General features: G+C 47.5%; 1 protein-coding gene and 1 long non-coding RNA gene across 2 annotated transcripts in view; one reads left to right on the forward strand and one right to left on the reverse strand.

Moving 5' to 3' along the window:
* On the reverse strand, window positions 1–1,038 carry LOC128081913 (uncharacterized). The gene is made up of 3 exons (XR_008207458.1): window positions 950–1,038; window positions 761–868; window positions 1–445 (listed from the first exon to the last, which is right to left on the reverse strand). It is a non-coding gene; the product is annotated as an uncharacterized LOC128081913 (long non-coding RNA).
* ZCCHC14 (zinc finger CCHC-type containing 14) overlaps window positions 599–16,904 on the forward strand; it is a 44,142-nt gene continuing 27,836 nt past the window's right edge. Inside the window, exons 1-2 of the mRNA XM_052685643.1 lie at window positions 599–1,279; window positions 12,326–12,449. Coding sequence (XP_052541603.1) covers window positions 716–1,279; window positions 12,326–12,449 — 688 coding nt within the window. The 5' untranslated portion in view covers window positions 599–715. The remainder of the gene's footprint in view (window positions 1,280–12,325; window positions 12,450–16,904) is intronic.

A 16,904-nucleotide genomic window follows, 5' to 3' on the forward strand; every position in this document is an offset into this window, starting at 1 on the left:
GGGGTACAGCACCCCATCCCCAACCTGCCCGCCCGCCCGCGGCCCCACACAAAAGCCGCCCGCTCCCGCCCCTCCCCTATTCAATCAGCGGAAGGGGGCGGAGCTAAGCGGGCGCCTAACGGTAGCGATTGACAGAGGGAGGGAGGCGGGTGCAGCTCGCTAACAGCCAATCTCCAGCCGCGAGTAGCCGGCCGGGCCAATGGGGAGGGTGGTGGGCGGGGCCTCGCCGCGGGGTCAGGCCGGGAGTGGAGGCGCTCGGTCGCTCCTTCTTTTCTCTCTCTCCCCCTCCCCGCTCCGCGCCGGCTGGGACGCCTCACCGCGGGATCCCTCCGCCGCGGGCCGTCCGCCTCCGCGCCGCCTTCAGCGAGGGATTCTTTCCCTCGGTCGCGTACGTCGGAACCGCTCCGGAGGAAGGCCCGGCTCTCCGGGACGGAGGATGGAAAGGCTGAAAGAAAGAACCGACCCGTGAGGGAGCGCCCGGGCCTGCTCGGGGCCTGCCGGGCGGGGACCCCGCGGCCAGGCCGCGCCTCAGCGCTCGGGCCTGCGCCCCCGGCGGCCGCCCTCGGGGGGCCTCGGCCGGGCCCTGCCCGCCGCGGGGGGCCGCTCCGTAACGCCGGTTCCCCTCGGCCCCCGGGGGAGCGGCCGGCAGCGCGGAGGGGGCGGTGCGAGGGGTCCCCGGGCGCGTTCCCTGAGGGCCGGGGGTCGGCGGAGCACCATGGTGGAGAAGCGCTGCCCGCGGTTGCAGCGGGACGGGGTGTACCGGTGGTTTTCGGAGCTGCCCTCGCCTCAGAGAGTGGAGTTTTTGTGCGGCCTGCTGGATCTGTGCATCCCGCTGGAGCTGCGTTTCCTGGGAGCCTGTTTGGAAGATCTGGCTCGGAAGGATTATCATTCGTTGAGAGATTCCGAGATCAAAGCCAACAACCCCGCCGATCTGGGCAGCCTCACCAACCTGACGGACGAAGTGGTACGCAGCAAACTGCTGGTTTCTCTCGCCTTGCTGGGTTCTGCCCACCGCGAGGCCGCCGGGGTCCTTTTCCGGACCCTCACCCACATCGATTCTGTCATCAACAACTACGGGCTGCAGCTCAACGAGGGCCGCACCGGGGATGAATTCCTGTTGCTTTTCACCATGGCGTCCAACCACCCCGCTTTCAGCTTCCACCAGAAGCAGGTGTTGAGGCAGGAGCTCACCCAGATCCAGAACATCATGGCCAGCACCAGCAAGAATCCCAGCAGCTCTGCCCTCAACTCCATGGCGACCTATCCGGGCTGCCATAAGGTGGGTCGCTGCGGGGCACCGTGCTGGGACTTTCAACCTAGGATCATAGAATGGCTTAGGTTGGGAGGGAGCTTAAAGATCATTGAGCTCCAACCTCCTGCCGTGGGTTGGCTGCCACCCATCAGATCAGGCTGTCCAGGTCCACGTCCGTCCTGTCCTTGGGCACCTCCAGGGATGAGGCACCCCCAGCTTGTCTGGACAGCCTGGTTGAGTTCCTCACCGCCCTCTGAATAACCTCTGTTTCCCCCTTTTTAGTTCAAAGCTTTTCATGCTTGTTTTATCACTATTAGACCGTGCAAAAAGTTGCTCCCCCATAAGCTTCCTGCCAGTACCTCTCTTCTTTCAACCCCTTCTTTCTCTTACTGCAGGTTTTCTAGAAGTAAATGGCAGCCTGAGGGCTTGACGGGTCATTCCCCTGGTTGATGCTGGGGGTGAAAGGAGGGGGTGTGAGGAGTTCTTGTCTCACTCCATGAGAAGGAGTTCACAAGCTGATTAAGAGGCATGACTGTGAACTTCAGCTGGTTGTTCCTGGGGGTGCTTCTGCTTCCCTGCATCTGCCTGGTGCACAGAAGCCCTGTGATTTGGTAGGGGAGCATGTGTCATATCTTTAGATGTGGGGACAAACATCTGTCAAAGTGTTTTCCTGGAAGAGACATTGGAAGGGAAGATCACCTTGGGGAGTAGCTGCTCAGTGGCAAAGGCATTGTGGTGAGTTTGGGTTTGGGGCAGGCAGACGTTTGGAGTTGCTGATGTTAAATGAATGTGTTTGTGCATCAACCCTGAACCACCTGGGCGTTGATCCTGGTGTCAGAGGTTCACCATCGTTAACTTGCTATGCGGCTTGGCAGCAATTAAGCTAGGCAGCGTCGTTTGAAAGCGTGCTGTTGCTAATGAGATCTAACGGTGAGCAGCAAAGTGCTCCCGGCTGCCTTCATCTCGGGAGTCAGGCTGCCCCACTGACTGCCTGTAACCTGCTTGGAAGTTCAACCCCAGGAGCAGGGAAGTGGGTGTGTGAGCAGTTAACAGCCTGCAGCTCCCGAGGCTGCACTGACTCAGCCAGCAAATAACCACCTTACCTTTCTGCTGGGAGAGACTGTGTATACCTGAGGGCTACAGAAATCTCTGCGTTGGAATAGTATCCAGAATGAAGCTGTTGCTGAGGGCTTCCATTGAAGTTAAGCACTGAATCTCAATCTGAGACAGAAGTGTGTGCTTACTCTTCTGCTCAGTTCTAATTTTGTGTTGGTTTGGGACACTGCTACTTTTTTTTGTTTTCTTTTTCAACTTCTGTTGAGAGTTCTGAAACTGATTTCCCTTTATCTTCCCTTTCTGTGTCTAAGCAGTGCTTATCCTTAATGTTTTATTTGCAGGGGAAGGAGCAGAGTAAGGCATTGCCTCTATTAACTTTGAACCTGTATGTGAATAAAACAGACGTGGAAAGAGTATTTCATATAGGAGGTGTAACAGCAACCAGGATGAGCTTCCTGACAGACACTGAGCTGCTCACACCTTCCCTTATTCAAAAGATGCGTGGACCCTGAGATTGAAAGATTGCAGTTCACCCGTGAGTTTTCCCCAGAAGATGAGCAAAAAAGGATGTAATTACGTAGGCAGGGGTGTTTTTCTTGGGCTGTGCTTTCAAAGCTTCAGGAACAGTGCATATTTTATGTAGGTGAGAAGCTCTGCTGCTACTTAAGTTGATTTAAGATGGACGGAGGATCCATCCCGTTCTTCCTGCCAGCACTGAGGTGCTGCCACTTCTGCAGGCTCTGAAATGTGTGTTTTGCTTGACCAGATTTCCTTTTTTAAGATCCTTGAGCTCTTTGGATGTTGATAGCTCGGTCATTTTGCTACTTTTAGAGTGAGTAGTTGGCTTGGAACAGCAGTTGGATGAAGTAAGTGGAAAAAAAATGCCTTTCTTCATTCAGCCCCGTTTAAATATGCACAAATAAATTCCAGCACTGTGGACTTGAATCTTGTGATGTTACCAGGCTGTGTTGTGACAATGCTTGTGTTGTAACATCACCTAGGAAAAAAGAAAAACAGCAAGAGAAAGTGAGCTGGGCTGCTGCTCCTCATCCTCTTCAGACCTGGAGGAGAATTCCTTCTCCAGAGCCAGCACTTCTCATCACTGCTGCTTTACTGCAGCCCGAGTGGCACTAAGCTGGTGCTTGGAGACACTGCTGTGTGATCAGCTTTCCCTGTGCAGTGAGAGGTCTGTTCAGATCCCTGCTGATCTGCACGCCACTTTTTCAGGAGGATGTGAGAAGGTGAGGCTGCTGGGCAGCACTTTTTGCAGCCAGTTCTGTTAAAATATGGCCCAGCTTGGTACTATCTGCAACCTTTTTTCCAAAGGCTTGGAGCTTGCAATCCATCTCCCCTCTCTTTCCCATCTCTTTCAACGCTCACAGTGAAATAGCTCCAAAATGGTTGCATGCCATAGGGTCAAAAATCTGTTCTGTGTGAACAGATGATACAAAGTTACAGTAGAAATCGTGATTCTTGGAGCTGCTTTGGGGTGGGTAATCCCACGTAGGCCTGGCTAGCCATGCAAGTCACTGCTTTTGTCGTTTGCTGCAGCTGCTGGCTGCAAGGAGGCACCGAACTGCTGCTGCTAACTTTTTGCTTCAAAAGTTGTGCTTCAGGATTACTGGTTTGTATCCATCTTAACAAGATGCAGAGAATCACAGAATTGTAGGGGTTGGAAGGGGCCTCCAGAGATCATCGAGTCCAAACCCGAGAATCATAGACCCATAGAATGGCCTGGCTTGAAAAGGACCTCAAAGATCATCCAGTTTCAGCCTCCCTGCCACAGGCAGGAGCTCCAACCACCAGACCAGACTGCCCAGAGCCACATCCAGCCTGAGAAGGTGGCTGTGGCTGGCTCTAAGTAGGTCAGTGATTATCAGATACGTTGTTTCTGCTTGATAGTACAAAGTGAATGTTGAGTTTTCGTGCCCTGAGTAGGGAAGACCGTCCTCCTCTGTGGAGCAGGCTGTAGTTTTAGTCTGTAAGTAATTTCTGCTGTCCTCTCCTGCTTTCTCTGTTGCTTCAGAGCAGTGTTAATGCTTGCAGGACTAGAGGTGTGGGTTCTACAAACTTCTTGTTTGTAGGTGTGCAATCAAAGGTCGGGTGGCTCTTAGAAGTTGAAACAGCATAAATTGTCTTCAGCTGAAGCCCAGGCATCTACTTAGAGCCTCGCCTTTTAAAACTCCTGTTCCTACAGGGCTTGTATTTTTAGATGGAAGTGATGCACCAGAGTTTTCTGTCTGTTTCTGTACCTTGGGATGCCTTTATTCTGCTGTCTTTTTTTACCTTTGCCATGAAGGAAGCAGGATGGTACCTGGAGGCTCGTTGCTGTGCTGAGAGCTGAGGCTGTGGCTCTCCTCATAGCACAGCAGCTAGAAGCATCAAGACACAGCAAAAGCATGGGAAAGAAGCATCTCAAAGCTGTCTCCAGGTGCCATGCAGATGTCTAACCTGTGTAACTTGCATCAGTGAGCATCACTTTTTACTGCAGGTGAAAATGGAGTGCTTTTCATTCATTCTTGGTTGTTTTGAGGGGCTTTGGGGATGCTGTCCTTACAGAACCCCTTATACTTATGTCTTGTACTTAATGAGTACAGGGGCTTACTCAGACACCAGCACTCCTCTAGGTGTAATGTCAGTCTCTGCACAGACTAATGTTTTCTATGAAGTCTTGTATCATCGGCACTGGGGATGTAACTCCTAAAACAAGAAGGGAAGTTGCCTGTGCTTCTGCCACCTTGTATTTCTGAAAGTTACTTAATTAAGTCACCAGGATCTTTCTGTGAAACAAGGGAAGTAAGTTGATGCTTTGGCTGCTTAGCACCTACTCTGCCTGCTGGCTGTGATGAGAGCTCTCCAGGGCAGCAATCTGGCTGGAGCTTCAGCTGCAGAAGCAGGGTCAGAAATAGGTGTGAGCACTGTTTATTTGCAGCTGAATGGAAATAAGTTGGTGACAGTGCAGTTCTGTGGCTGTTCCAAGTTGATAGCTTGTGAATGGGGAAAGAGCTGCTGCCCAGTCAGCTTCCAAATAGAGCACCAGTGTCTATTTCCAGTTTATAGCATAAGGTGCTGTTTTTCAGCTGTGCTAATTCCATTGGGCTTATCTAAAACTTAGAAATGACTGAAGGCTACTGGACTTGTGTAGAGCTGATATTCTGAGGGGTCTCCTTCAGAGCCTTCTGTGTTAGATTCTGCAGCATTTGCTGCAGGTGGCTCAAAGTGCATACCCTGTCTTCAGCAATGCTCATGTTTGATGTTCCAGCTGTGGAATGATGAGCTGGAGAAGTCACCTGCTTGGTAGGTTGAAACAGAGCCCCAGGGTAAGCAACCTAACTGTGACCTGTCAAGTGTTGCTGTGGCTTTTGCTAGCTTTGTAGGAATAGAACAGAAAATCGTGTGGGGAAAATTAAGTTTTGACTTCCCATACAGTGTAATAAAAGGTATTTTATAGCTTCAGTAGTTTGTTAATAGCAATTGCTGGCTGGAATCAGGTGCTTATTCATGGATATCAGTAGATCAGTAATTGCTATCTCAGGAATCATCTCATTTCCAAAACCACACCATGCTGAGCAGTGGGGCAGGGCTTTGGCTCCCAGCTGGGGCTGTGTGCCAGTCCTCAGGTGTGCATTGATTCCTCTGGGTGCCTGAGGCAGTGTGGCTTGCACACACCTGCTGGAGTTCTGGTTAAGAAGTGTTGAGCTTCCAATTCTGGTGAATTTCTTGCCAGCGCTCTTGTTTGGAAACTTTTGTCCAGCTGTAATAAAATGGTTCGGCCTTGAACCCGTGATGTTCTCAGAAATGAGCCTGAAATACAAAGGAATCCTTGGAAGGCAGTGGGTTTGTGCAGTGACAGGGTTCATCACCAACAAATTCACCTCTGCCTATTGGATGCTGCTACACAATGAACTTGATCTTAAGAACCGAAATCAGGAGGCTGCACCTCCAAACGGGGGGAGGGGAGAGCAGCCAAAAAGACATGTGTTGAACTTGTTTGTTCCATGAGCTGTCTTCCCTTTGTTTTTGTGCAGGCTGATTGAAGCTTCATTTTAGGGACACGTTCCACTTTATTTACTCTTTTATCTGCTGATGATCGATTAAGCATAAGATATTGAAGACCTCATCTCTTTTGGAGTGGAATGTCTACCCTGAGGTGCTGTGCATCTGTACCAGGTTTGTGTGCAGAGCCCACTTGAAGAGCAGAGCCAGCAGTAGGTAACCACACCTAACAGGATTCCAGTGTCTGACTTCAAAGGTACTGAACAGCATCCTTGTTTGGAAGCATTTAGCCATTTAGTTTAGTGCTGCTGTGTTTGAATTGCTAAAACTGAGATGCTGTCATTCTTCTGTGATTAGGTGTAGGCACTGCTTGCTGGCAGGCTGGAGCATTGATTTCCTCTTTGGTCTTCTCTTAAATAAGCAGTGGTACAGAAGAGCCATTAGGGAAATGCTTAGGGTCTCATGGCTTGAATTATACCAGCAGGCTTCAGAACTGGGTCTGTCCATTCTTTTACCTCCCAAACACATACATGTGGTTTCTTATGCCTACAACGGCAATGTAAATACTGTAGCTCTAAAGTCAGTGTAGTGTTGGCATTTTAAAGACAGATGCTATTAAGGACAGAAGGCTTCTGGAGCAGAGTGGGTCGTGCTGTGCTTTGAATGCTTGAGAAGCTGAAGGTCCTCTTCCCTTCTGATGTCTGTGTGGTTGGGAGCATTCCAAAGCACAAACAGGGACACAGACCTCAGAGCTGGGATGGAGAGCAGGAATGATCCCGAGGGCTGGTTATAAGGAGTTGTGTTTTGGTGATGAGGGCTTTTTTTTTTTTGGGGGGGGGGCTTGTTTGGGCTATAGGATAAGGGCACATCTTTGCACTAAATGGTCACCAGGTCTCGCAGTTGGCATTCATACCCAGCACAAAGCAATGACAGCACTGTTACTGAGCAGTTACTGTGCATTCCTAGTATTAATGAGGTATCTGCAATTCTTTAAAAGATTTTTAGTGGAACTTAGTACGATCCAGATTTCTTTGGTCTGTCCCAGTGAATTTGTGGTGGAGCCTTGTAGCAAGTGGGTGATTATCCTGAAGTATTTAAGTACTGCATGCCTCATTTCATCCCAGTAATGGCCTCACAGGACAAAAGCAACCGATTATCTATTATCCTGCTTGACTGTGAATTGCCTTCTCACCATCTTCTACAAGAGGTGCTGTTGAAAAGCACGGACACATCCCCCTTGTGTCTGGTGCTGCTTTTTTGATGGGCACCAAGTGTTGGAATTACAACGAGTTTCTGGCACGTGGCACCTTCAGCTGTGGTTAGGTCCAACAAAGCCTCCAGGTGCATGTAAGTGTGGAGCAGTGGCTATGGGAGAAGTTGGATGTGTCTGTGGGTGTTCCTTAAGCCTTTTTTTTGGGTGGGGAAGATCAGTAAAACCCTTAATCTGCCAAAGGAGTGATTTTAGGCATTGGGAGTTAGAGGGATTTGCATCTGTAAGTGAAAGCAGGCTGGTTCTGAGGCTGTGGTTCTGGTGGTGGCTTGCTGCTGCCCCATCCTGCTCCTTCTGGGTTTCCAGCCCTACGAGCTTTTGGGCTTTCCTTTCTTGCTGTTCTTTCTGGCTCACACTTAACCTACTGAGCAGTGTTGTGCATCAGCAGGCTGACACTGGAGTGTTAGCAATGCATTTCTGCTAAAAGACTTGGGAACCTGAGCTAGCTATCTGTTGGCAAATAGCAGCTTATCTGCTAAGCATGCAGGGGCTGTATCAGTGCCATCAAGCTGCAGCACTTCTGCAAACAGGATTGCACCATGCTAAAGACCTTGGTGTTAACCTCAAAATAAGCTGCTGTTAATGCTCACTAATATGAAACTGGCAGGAGCGAATGGAGTTGACTGTTTTTTTTTTCCCCTAGACTTCAGTGTTTTGATTCCTCAGTGCTCTGTTATGTGTTATCTGCATTGGCCTTAAGACAGGTCAGCTTAAAACTGTGAAAAACCTTTTGGAATGGGGACTTCTGAAAGCAAGTAACAGCAGAAGTGCTTCTGTTGGGCTTTCCTGCAATATCAGCTCCTTCCAGCTGCAGCCATGGTGTCTCACTTAGCTGACTCCATTCTTAGATTGTGCTCACTTTTTTCCTGTGCAATGCATGCCTTAATAGGGATAGAAAACCATATTTTATCCCTCTTGATATGTATTTTCTTGAGCAAGTTCTTCCCTTAGATCTTACATCATTGTTTCCTTAAATTATAGGTCGTGCTACATTTTAGGTAGCAAGCATGTTGATTTGTTAGCATTGGCTCCATTTCAAGCTAAATCAGCAAATACTTTGTTATTAAGCCATATATTTTCCCTGTTCTGTTTAGTTATTGTTAAGGGAATGCATGATTGTTGTTTTCACTTATAAAAGGAAAATAACAATTCTCACCACATTGTTTGACCTCTGTCAGTCCTGTTATTTTTCTGAAAGGGCTTTCCTGCATGAAATTGATGCTGTCCCTGGGGAGTGCAGCAAACAATTCCTGCATCTGGCACCATGGATTTGCCACCTTTTGCTCTGCCTTCAGCTGTCCTGCCTGGTGGCAGAGCTGTGTTGGGCAGCAGCTGTTGGGGTGCACTGCTCCTGGTGAGTTTGTGGCATGCTCTGTGATGGATGAAGTCCAGAAAGCACTGCAAAATCCTAAACGAAGTAAAATAAAATCTGTGCCTGTTGGTACAGCTGATACTGAGAAGGAAATAATTGTGTTCTGCTGAACAAAAAGATGCTTGCTGGCAGTTAAAGAGGGAAAGATGTGATAATGGCTGACGTTCTGGCAGTGGCTGCATGGTGCACCTTGGTGCATTTGATGCCTGCAGGCAGCAGCAGGGCTTTTTCTCAGCCAGCTGCAGGGCTGGGGGCTGCAGGCTGGTGTCACCCAGGGACCCCTTGGGAAGGGTGGAGTGGCTTTGCTACCATGGAGAACAGACATAGGAGGATTCAAGCAGAATCTCAACCTGCCACTAGTTATGGTGAATGCTTTGCTCTTGATTGTGGCAACTGCTTTAACTTGAAGGTTCAAGAGACAAGCCTGCTTTTCATTTGGAAAACCCAAAGTGTAGCTGTGAGCCAGCTGCTTCGGTATGGAGGGATGTGGGCACAAATTTAAAGTAAAAACAATTTGACCATCTCTTCTGCACCCACGTGAGTGTGCATCTTCTGGTGTTACACTGCCAGTATCTGAATGCAGCTCTGGGCGGTGCATCACAGGGCTCTCCTGCTCTCTGGCCCTCAATGGAATGCTGTGCCAAGGATGGAGCGAGGTACAACAAAGAATCTTGTAGTGCTCTATCTCTCTAGGGTTGCTGTTGTATTAGTTAGTTTCCATGAACTCTTTCTGCTGGTGATCTCAAAAATAAAGTTATTTGGAAATTCAGCCCCTCAGTCTCATTCTGTGCCCTCTTAGGCCTTGAACGATCTGTGATTTTCTTTCTGCGTGCGTAAAGCACACATAAAATGGCACTTCTGCAGCTTGTTGTGGTACATAGCCTGGCTATTCCTGTTGTCTTCGTAAGGTTATCACCTTTGCTGCAGACTCTTACAGCTTTAGAGAGCCAACCTTTGCCAGCTGTTCCTGCAGTTTGCTTCATCCAAGTCCTCGCTGAGCAGCTACAGTTGATCTCTTCCCAGCGCTTCTCCCTGCCCTCCAAGGACAGTATCCTCTGCAGCTCAGAGCTGATGGATGATTATTGCTCTGGTTTTTGCTCAGCCTCAAATAATTTTGGGAAAAATGCTGCTACATCTTTGGAAATAAAACCCATCCGTGAAATAGTTTCCCTGTTTCTACTTTTTGGAACCACATCCAAGCCTTTGCGATATCGGTATGTTCAAGTGAGTGGAAAAACTGATCTGAAGTTTGGGACAAAAGTTTTGAGCAGGCAGAGATTCAGTGGTTTTACACCAATCAGCTCACTAATGAAGAGCCCCATTTGGAACTCTTCAGGGCTCTGTGGTTGTTCTGGGCCCATCTGAAGCCGCTTTGCTTTGATGTGTGGCTGAATCGGGTTGTGCCTGAGCTCAGGCAGTCAGGACTATGGGCTAGGTTATTCTTTACTGAGCCTGTAAAAAGGAAATCTTTATGGAAAGAGCTGGAGGTTATTTATAAACAAAATGCAGATTTTCAAATTGCACGTCACGCTTATAGTAGGAATGCTGGACAGAAGGGAGGATGAGATAGGAGCAAACACATTGTGATGCAGGCTGCTGCTTGGGGATTTTTTTGAATCCGTGTGACTGTGCTCTTATTCACTTTCAAGTATGATTTTTATTTGCTGATCGCAGTCTTTGGAACCTGGCTGTTTTGAGTAAGGTGGTTTTGCCCTGAGTGTAATGCTGTAGCTGACTGTTATTTAGCTGCCCTTGGGAGTCCTTCCCCTGGCAGCAGGCTGCTGGGGCTGCTCAGCCCGGAGCGGCGAGAGCTTAATGAGCTCCAGGAGAGGCACAGCGCGAGGGAAGCTCACTGGGGAAGGCTGCCTTTGGCAGGGGGATCTGAATCTCCTCCTTCCTTCAGGCTTCATTTAATGGCTCGTATTGACAACACGGAGCTTGGTGCTGCGTTTTTCTTATTGGTGAAAAGCTGTGCTGGGGAGGTAGGGAAGTAAACTTTTCAATCTGGAGGCAGAGTGCTGGTCTTGGGAGGAAGGCAGGGACTTGCAATCCTGCTTTCTTGTGACGTTCCTCTGCCTTTCTGGGTTGGTTTCTTCGCACATGTAAGTTTTTCTGTGTCTGCAGCCATAGCAAATCTTCTGCTTGTGTTACTGCCTTAAAACATGTCAAAGTGTCAGTAGTAGATGGGATCTGCAATAACTAACTGTGCAGCCAGGGAGGTGCTGGCTTTGACTTGTGTTGTCTGGATCTCAGTGCAGGTTGTCCCAGCTCGTGGGGCTCTGATGCAAGCAGGGTGTGAGGGAGCCTTGCTGCAGGGAGCTGCTCTGTGCTACTGGTTATCCTGAGCAGAGGGAAGCTAATGTTGAGAGGAGCATCTTCTGCTTTGATTCATCAAAGCCTAAAATTGATGTTCAGTTCTAATTCCAGCTCTGCAGGATTTCACGTGAACTCGAGATGTGGAATTGAAATGGAAGCAGTGCATTATTAGGAGTGCTTTTGTTAGCCTTCACTACCTCTTCAAAACACATTTTCCTCTTTGAGATACTTACATCTTTGTGTTCAGTGCTGCTAATGTAACCGTTCATCCACTTCTGCTTCTCATTACCTACAGAACAAGAGAGTAATTGCCTTGCTTGGGAGGCAGGCCTTGACTGTGTTGCCCCAAGTAATAGATGTTTTTGTGTTGCTGCATACTTGTGAGTGGTCCTGTGAGCAGCAACTGAAGTGGGCAGTGTTTGGTTCTGCTTTTGCTAATAACTTATGTTTGCTTCTGTAATGTGAAGTGATGGTGGAAATTGGTTTCTTATGCTCAATGCAGTAGAGGAGGCGCACGTGAAGCCACGGAGTTGGTTCTGATGATGATGCAGCCTTTTGCTTGGGCGTTCTCAGCGTGTTGTTTTTCACTGAATTGGGCTTCCAAATAACAGAGACAAGGATTAGTTTTTCCCTAACGTGGATTCTGTTCCTTGTAGTCCATGTGGAAATACTTGGAAATGCCTTCAAGTCTGCCTCTGCATAGGTAGGTGAAGTAGCATGAAGTGACTGATGCTTTCCAGGAGCCCTTTCTCTCTGTGTTCTCTCACTGAAAAGTTAAGGGCTGCAGTGTGGAGAGCTTAATATCTCTATGATTGACTGCTGTGTGACTATTCTTTAAAAAAGAATTATATTCTAAGCAGCTTTATAGATTATCTTGGCTAATCTAGATTTATGAATAGCTGCTGACTACAACGACTTCCCTGGGCTGTTGCTTGTGGAACATTGATGGCATTGCTGCTGGGTTTTGGAAGCATCCACCTCCTACCTGCCTTCAAAGCTGGAGCAAGGTGTGGTGTTTGAGCACCCGAGTTTATTACATCCATTTTTGTGTTTTTCTTTCCAGGTCACTGCAAGGTCCGAGACCCCCATAAACAGTGTCAGTAACAGTTTGGAAAATGTCCTACATACATCAACACATTCCATTGAGGAGTCATTACCCAAGAGGCCTTCAGGGAAACACTCCAAAGGTGTGTCCTTTTACTGCATGCCTACTTCCAGTGGGGGAAAGAACACTTGTATCTCTGTGGCAATTGGCATTATTTTAATCTATTGGAGACTGGAGTTGTGCTGCTTCAGTTCAGGGTTGGGATGAGCACAGGACATCGTTGAGGTTGTTGGTCATAATGCTTCTTTTAGGAAGTATTATTTTATCAGTGAGGTGTGGTCAGCAAGACATGACCAGAGATGATGAGTGTGTGATCAGCATGGTTATTCTGCTGGGAAGTGAGAATGTTTTCTAGGGATTGAAAGACACAGAGCTCTCACCAAATGTTCTAGTGAGTGAATCTGATACTCTGCCTCTCATTCTCGTAATAGAGATGATGTAGATTCATCGTATCTATGGTCAGAATCATCATAGAGATTCATATCATTTGAGATTCATATCTTGAATGAAGTATATGGTGATGAGTGTTACTTCACTGAGGAGAACACATCTGTAAGAGCAGCTGGGCTGCTGCTTGCTTCCACTTTCATTTCCCAGGAATGCTTAAGGAGCATTGGTGGAAGAACAGGGGAGCAGAGGAGAAGGAGCTGCAACTTTGTTAGCACTTGAACACCTTAGCTGCAACCTCAAAACACCAAATTGCTACAAAACAAGTGTTATTGTGTGCTGACCTGGCTGAAAACTGGGCTTGATGAATTGCAGTTGGTGTTTTCAGTTTGCACTCGGGGCTGTGATTACAAGCATTAAAACATCTAGGTTAAAGTGTGACTGAGGGTATTCTTGTTTAAAGCACACAAAAGGCACTGTTAAGTGAGGAAGATCTTTGAACCACGAGCTGCTGTTCACGTAGAACAGCTCTTGTGAACTCTTTATGGGGTTCTTAAATATGCTTTAGTACAACATAAGTTGAGATCAAGGGTTTCCAAGCAAGTCTTCCACTTTGCATGGAGGGAAGGGATCTGATGCAGCCTGGAAGTAGTTAACCATCCCCAGGATGTTTGCCTCCACTGACCCTCCTTTTCTGTGACATACTCAACTATAATCCCAATAGCTGTAAGTAGCAATCATTTTGTACAGCAGAATCGTGCTGTAAGGAGCTGTTTCTCCAGCTGTAAAAGCTATCAGGGTAGGAAAAAAAATGCAGCACTAAGCAGAAGCGTGGCTGGGTTTGTGGCTTTCATCTGATATAAATAGGCCAGGGTTCAACGGTGCTTTCAGTTGTTCCTGGTGATTGCTGCTCCAGTGCCATATATGCCAAGATTAGTCATGGTACACTATGTAAATTGTCTTCCTCTGATCTGTTCTTCCTTATAGGATACCTGCTTAGTTTTCAGAGAGCATAGCTTTTTCATTTAGAGCTTTCCTTACAAATACAATACAAAAGTAAAAATCCTTTTGCTAACTGATTCTCTGCTTGCTGGTTCACCAGCAGCAAAAATTACATCGAGTTCTCCTTTCCCTGTGATACCCTGTATGGTAGGGAGTTCTTCCTTCTGAGGTTGGAGTACAATTGGTTATTGGCCAGCCTTGGACTGATACCACACTGCATATTTCTGTCTCTCTTAGCAAACACTCCTCTGAATTCAGGAAGATCTGGTAATTTTTTAATGTGGAGTGCAGGAAATTCAGTTTCAGGAGCAGAGGATGCAGGAGTTGCTTGACCCATTGTGTAATTCTTGTCTGACACAAGACTTGCTAGAGACAATCAGCACATCTTGAGAGGACAACTTCTTGTTTGTGGTCAGAAGTATTGAGCTGCTCAAGTCTGCGTGTTTCTCTTGGCAAAGGACTGGAGCTGGAAGGGCCTCAGTTCAAAAAGACTAGCTGAAATGGAGGAAAAATGAGAGGACTCGGTGAAGATGTGGGATCCATTGTGTTTAGTTGGATTAGAGGCAGTGTGTCTCAATCTGATGAGAGTTTTACTTCTGACTTGTAGAAATGTCAGGAGGAGTGCATGATGTGTGGTGGAACAGTGGCTGGATTTGTAGTGGGCTGGGCTGTGAGAGCCCTTTGTGGCTGTATTTCCCCACATCCACAGTTTGGAACTGCCTGTTATCTTCAGATACTTCATGTTTCGGTATGAGAGAGAGCTGAAAAGAGTAGACTTGGTATTCCAGTGAGCTGTTGTAGGCCTGTGTGCAAGCTTAGGAAAAATGCAGATGGCCTTTGGCATGCAGATCTCGTAGGAAGTCCAGTAGCTGTGACATGCAGAAGTAAAATCGTGCTTTTCTTACCCTTGCTTTGTCAGTTATTTCACATCTGTTTTCACAGACGTGGAGGTTGTCTTAAATGGAGGTAAACTTTGGGAAGTGGATCCTGCCCTCTCAGGGGCTTGCAGGGAGGCTGACTCACAGGCTTCAAGGTGTTGACAGATCTCAGTGATGAAGGAGAAGGGAGACAAATAGGCCAGATTCTTGTGTTCTGTGTAACTGAAATTTCAGCAGGGATGTGCTGCTAGATCTTGGTTTCTTTTCTGCTGTTTCTAGAGTGCAGTATGATTTTTAATGTGCCTTTAGCACCGCTCCAGACAAAGCAATCCAATTCAAATGCAAGTTGAGCTTTTTTCAGCTTACTAGCTGAGTATTGCAGTGCTGTCCTTCCTCCTCGTGTTGCTCTGGGCTTTTTTCTACTAGAAAAAGAATTGAAGCACTGCAAATGTAATTGCAGTAGGTGTCGATGTCTGGTTGATTCCAATTTTGAAGGTGTAATTTTGTGCCTGGAATGGCATGCCTGGTAGGGAAATACTTCCAGCAGCAGCGTGGGGATGGTTCCTGCTACAGGCAGGTCTGTGTTTGTGAGCACAGTGCCTGTGCAGGAAGCCATGTCGCTTGGGGGAGTTCTGAGGAAGGTACCAAAACTTGATTTAAGAAGCTCACTGGTTAAATACAGTATATGAACCAGCAGCTGTTGTTTGCAGCCAATCCTGCTGTGGTAGCTTAGGGAATTTCAGTCCTTATGCCAAAGTCCTGTATGACCTATGGGAAGTCCCATTCACAAAGCTAATTAGTAACAAGCTGACGGAGCTTGAGTTGCTCTGACTTTCTGTGGCCATTCCCACAAGAGAGCAGTTACTGTAATCAAATCTGAATGGAAAATTCAACTGGGGGGGGAGGAACCAAAGCAACCAACAGACACAAGATAGTGATTTCCTGTGCACCAGAGATGTTATTAATTACTTACTGTAACGTTCCAAGGAGGATGATTTGGCCGTTATATGGATAGCACTGTAGGCAAGCAATACTTGGTGCATGTGACATTTCAGCCATGTATTAAACGTGGTCAGTGACCACAGCATATTTTCCAAAAGCACAGTGGAATAAAGTACATTATGCCAGATGCTGAAGTGCAGAACAAAAGAATCTTTATAATAAGGCAACGGAGACTGCAAACCCTTGCAGTATGATGACTGCTATCTAGGGATGCAGTTTCTCCTAACGCTGGGTGAAATTTTGTTTGGTCACAGCCTGTTCTAAATTTTCTGCAGTGAAAGTTCAGTGTTGGTGTCTGAAAGATGTTCGTTGCTATTGTGAGGCTTTGCAGGTGGCAGTTAGCAGTGTTTTCTTCCACAAAGCAGTCTGGAAGATGGTCCAACTTCCTGCAAAGTGACAAAAATTCCCCTAGCCTTGCTTCCTGTGTACTTAAATCATCTTTCCTTTCTGCTATTGCTGCACAAAACCTCAGAGCTGCCTCCAAGCCAGGCTGTTTTCAGATGAAGCAACTGTTGAAATGTGATCCTCATGCAGGGAAGCTGAATCAAAATTCCTGCAACACATGCATCTAATGATAGGCACAAACTGTCTTCTGTGGACAGAGGAACAGAGCTTTTAGATGTCAGATGAGTACAGTAGGCCTCGTTCCACCATCTGGACTCCATTTAGTGGTTCTGCTGAGCACTGTAAAAAACAACTTGTGGCTTAATTGAAGTTACACTCTCAGTCCCCATCAGGGATCCTATGGATCCTCAGCGTGACCCAGGCTGGAATAATCACAGAGCAGCACATGGCTGTAAGGACAAAAGGAGCCACTGTGGGCGTGAGGGAAAACTTGAGAGCAGGCTTATCTCAGTAATGTATTGATTTAATTTTGGGTAAGCTGTAGGATGTGAAGGACACCTTGTTGGCTGTAGGCCCACCAACCTCAGGTAAGGTTCAGGTTGCAGGGAGGTAAAGCTGAAAGTTGGCAGAGGTGCGTGGTGCAAGCAACCCTCAACTTCTAACCTCTGATTTGTCTCCCAATGAGCTTTCCTCAGACTCACCCTTGAGATCCTTCGTGCTCAGGTCCAGACTTCACAGCACCCTGTTCTGCAGCTGGGTTGTTCTATTTTTGGGTGAATGCATCACCTCCCACAATATTGGGTCAACCACTGTTGGGGTAGGGCTTAAAGAAACATTTAGGCTATGGTAATCCTTTAGGAAAAAATCTCCCTGTACCAACTGTATGGGATTTTTCAGCTGTTTGTGTATGTCTCTGCTCTAGG

This window comes from Tympanuchus pallidicinctus, unplaced genomic scaffold, assembly GCF_026119805.1.
Source record: "Tympanuchus pallidicinctus isolate F22 unplaced genomic scaffold, pur_lepc_1.0 scaffold22, whole genome shotgun sequence".
NCBI classification, from domain to species: domain Eukaryota; kingdom Metazoa; phylum Chordata; class Aves; order Galliformes; family Phasianidae; genus Tympanuchus; species Tympanuchus pallidicinctus.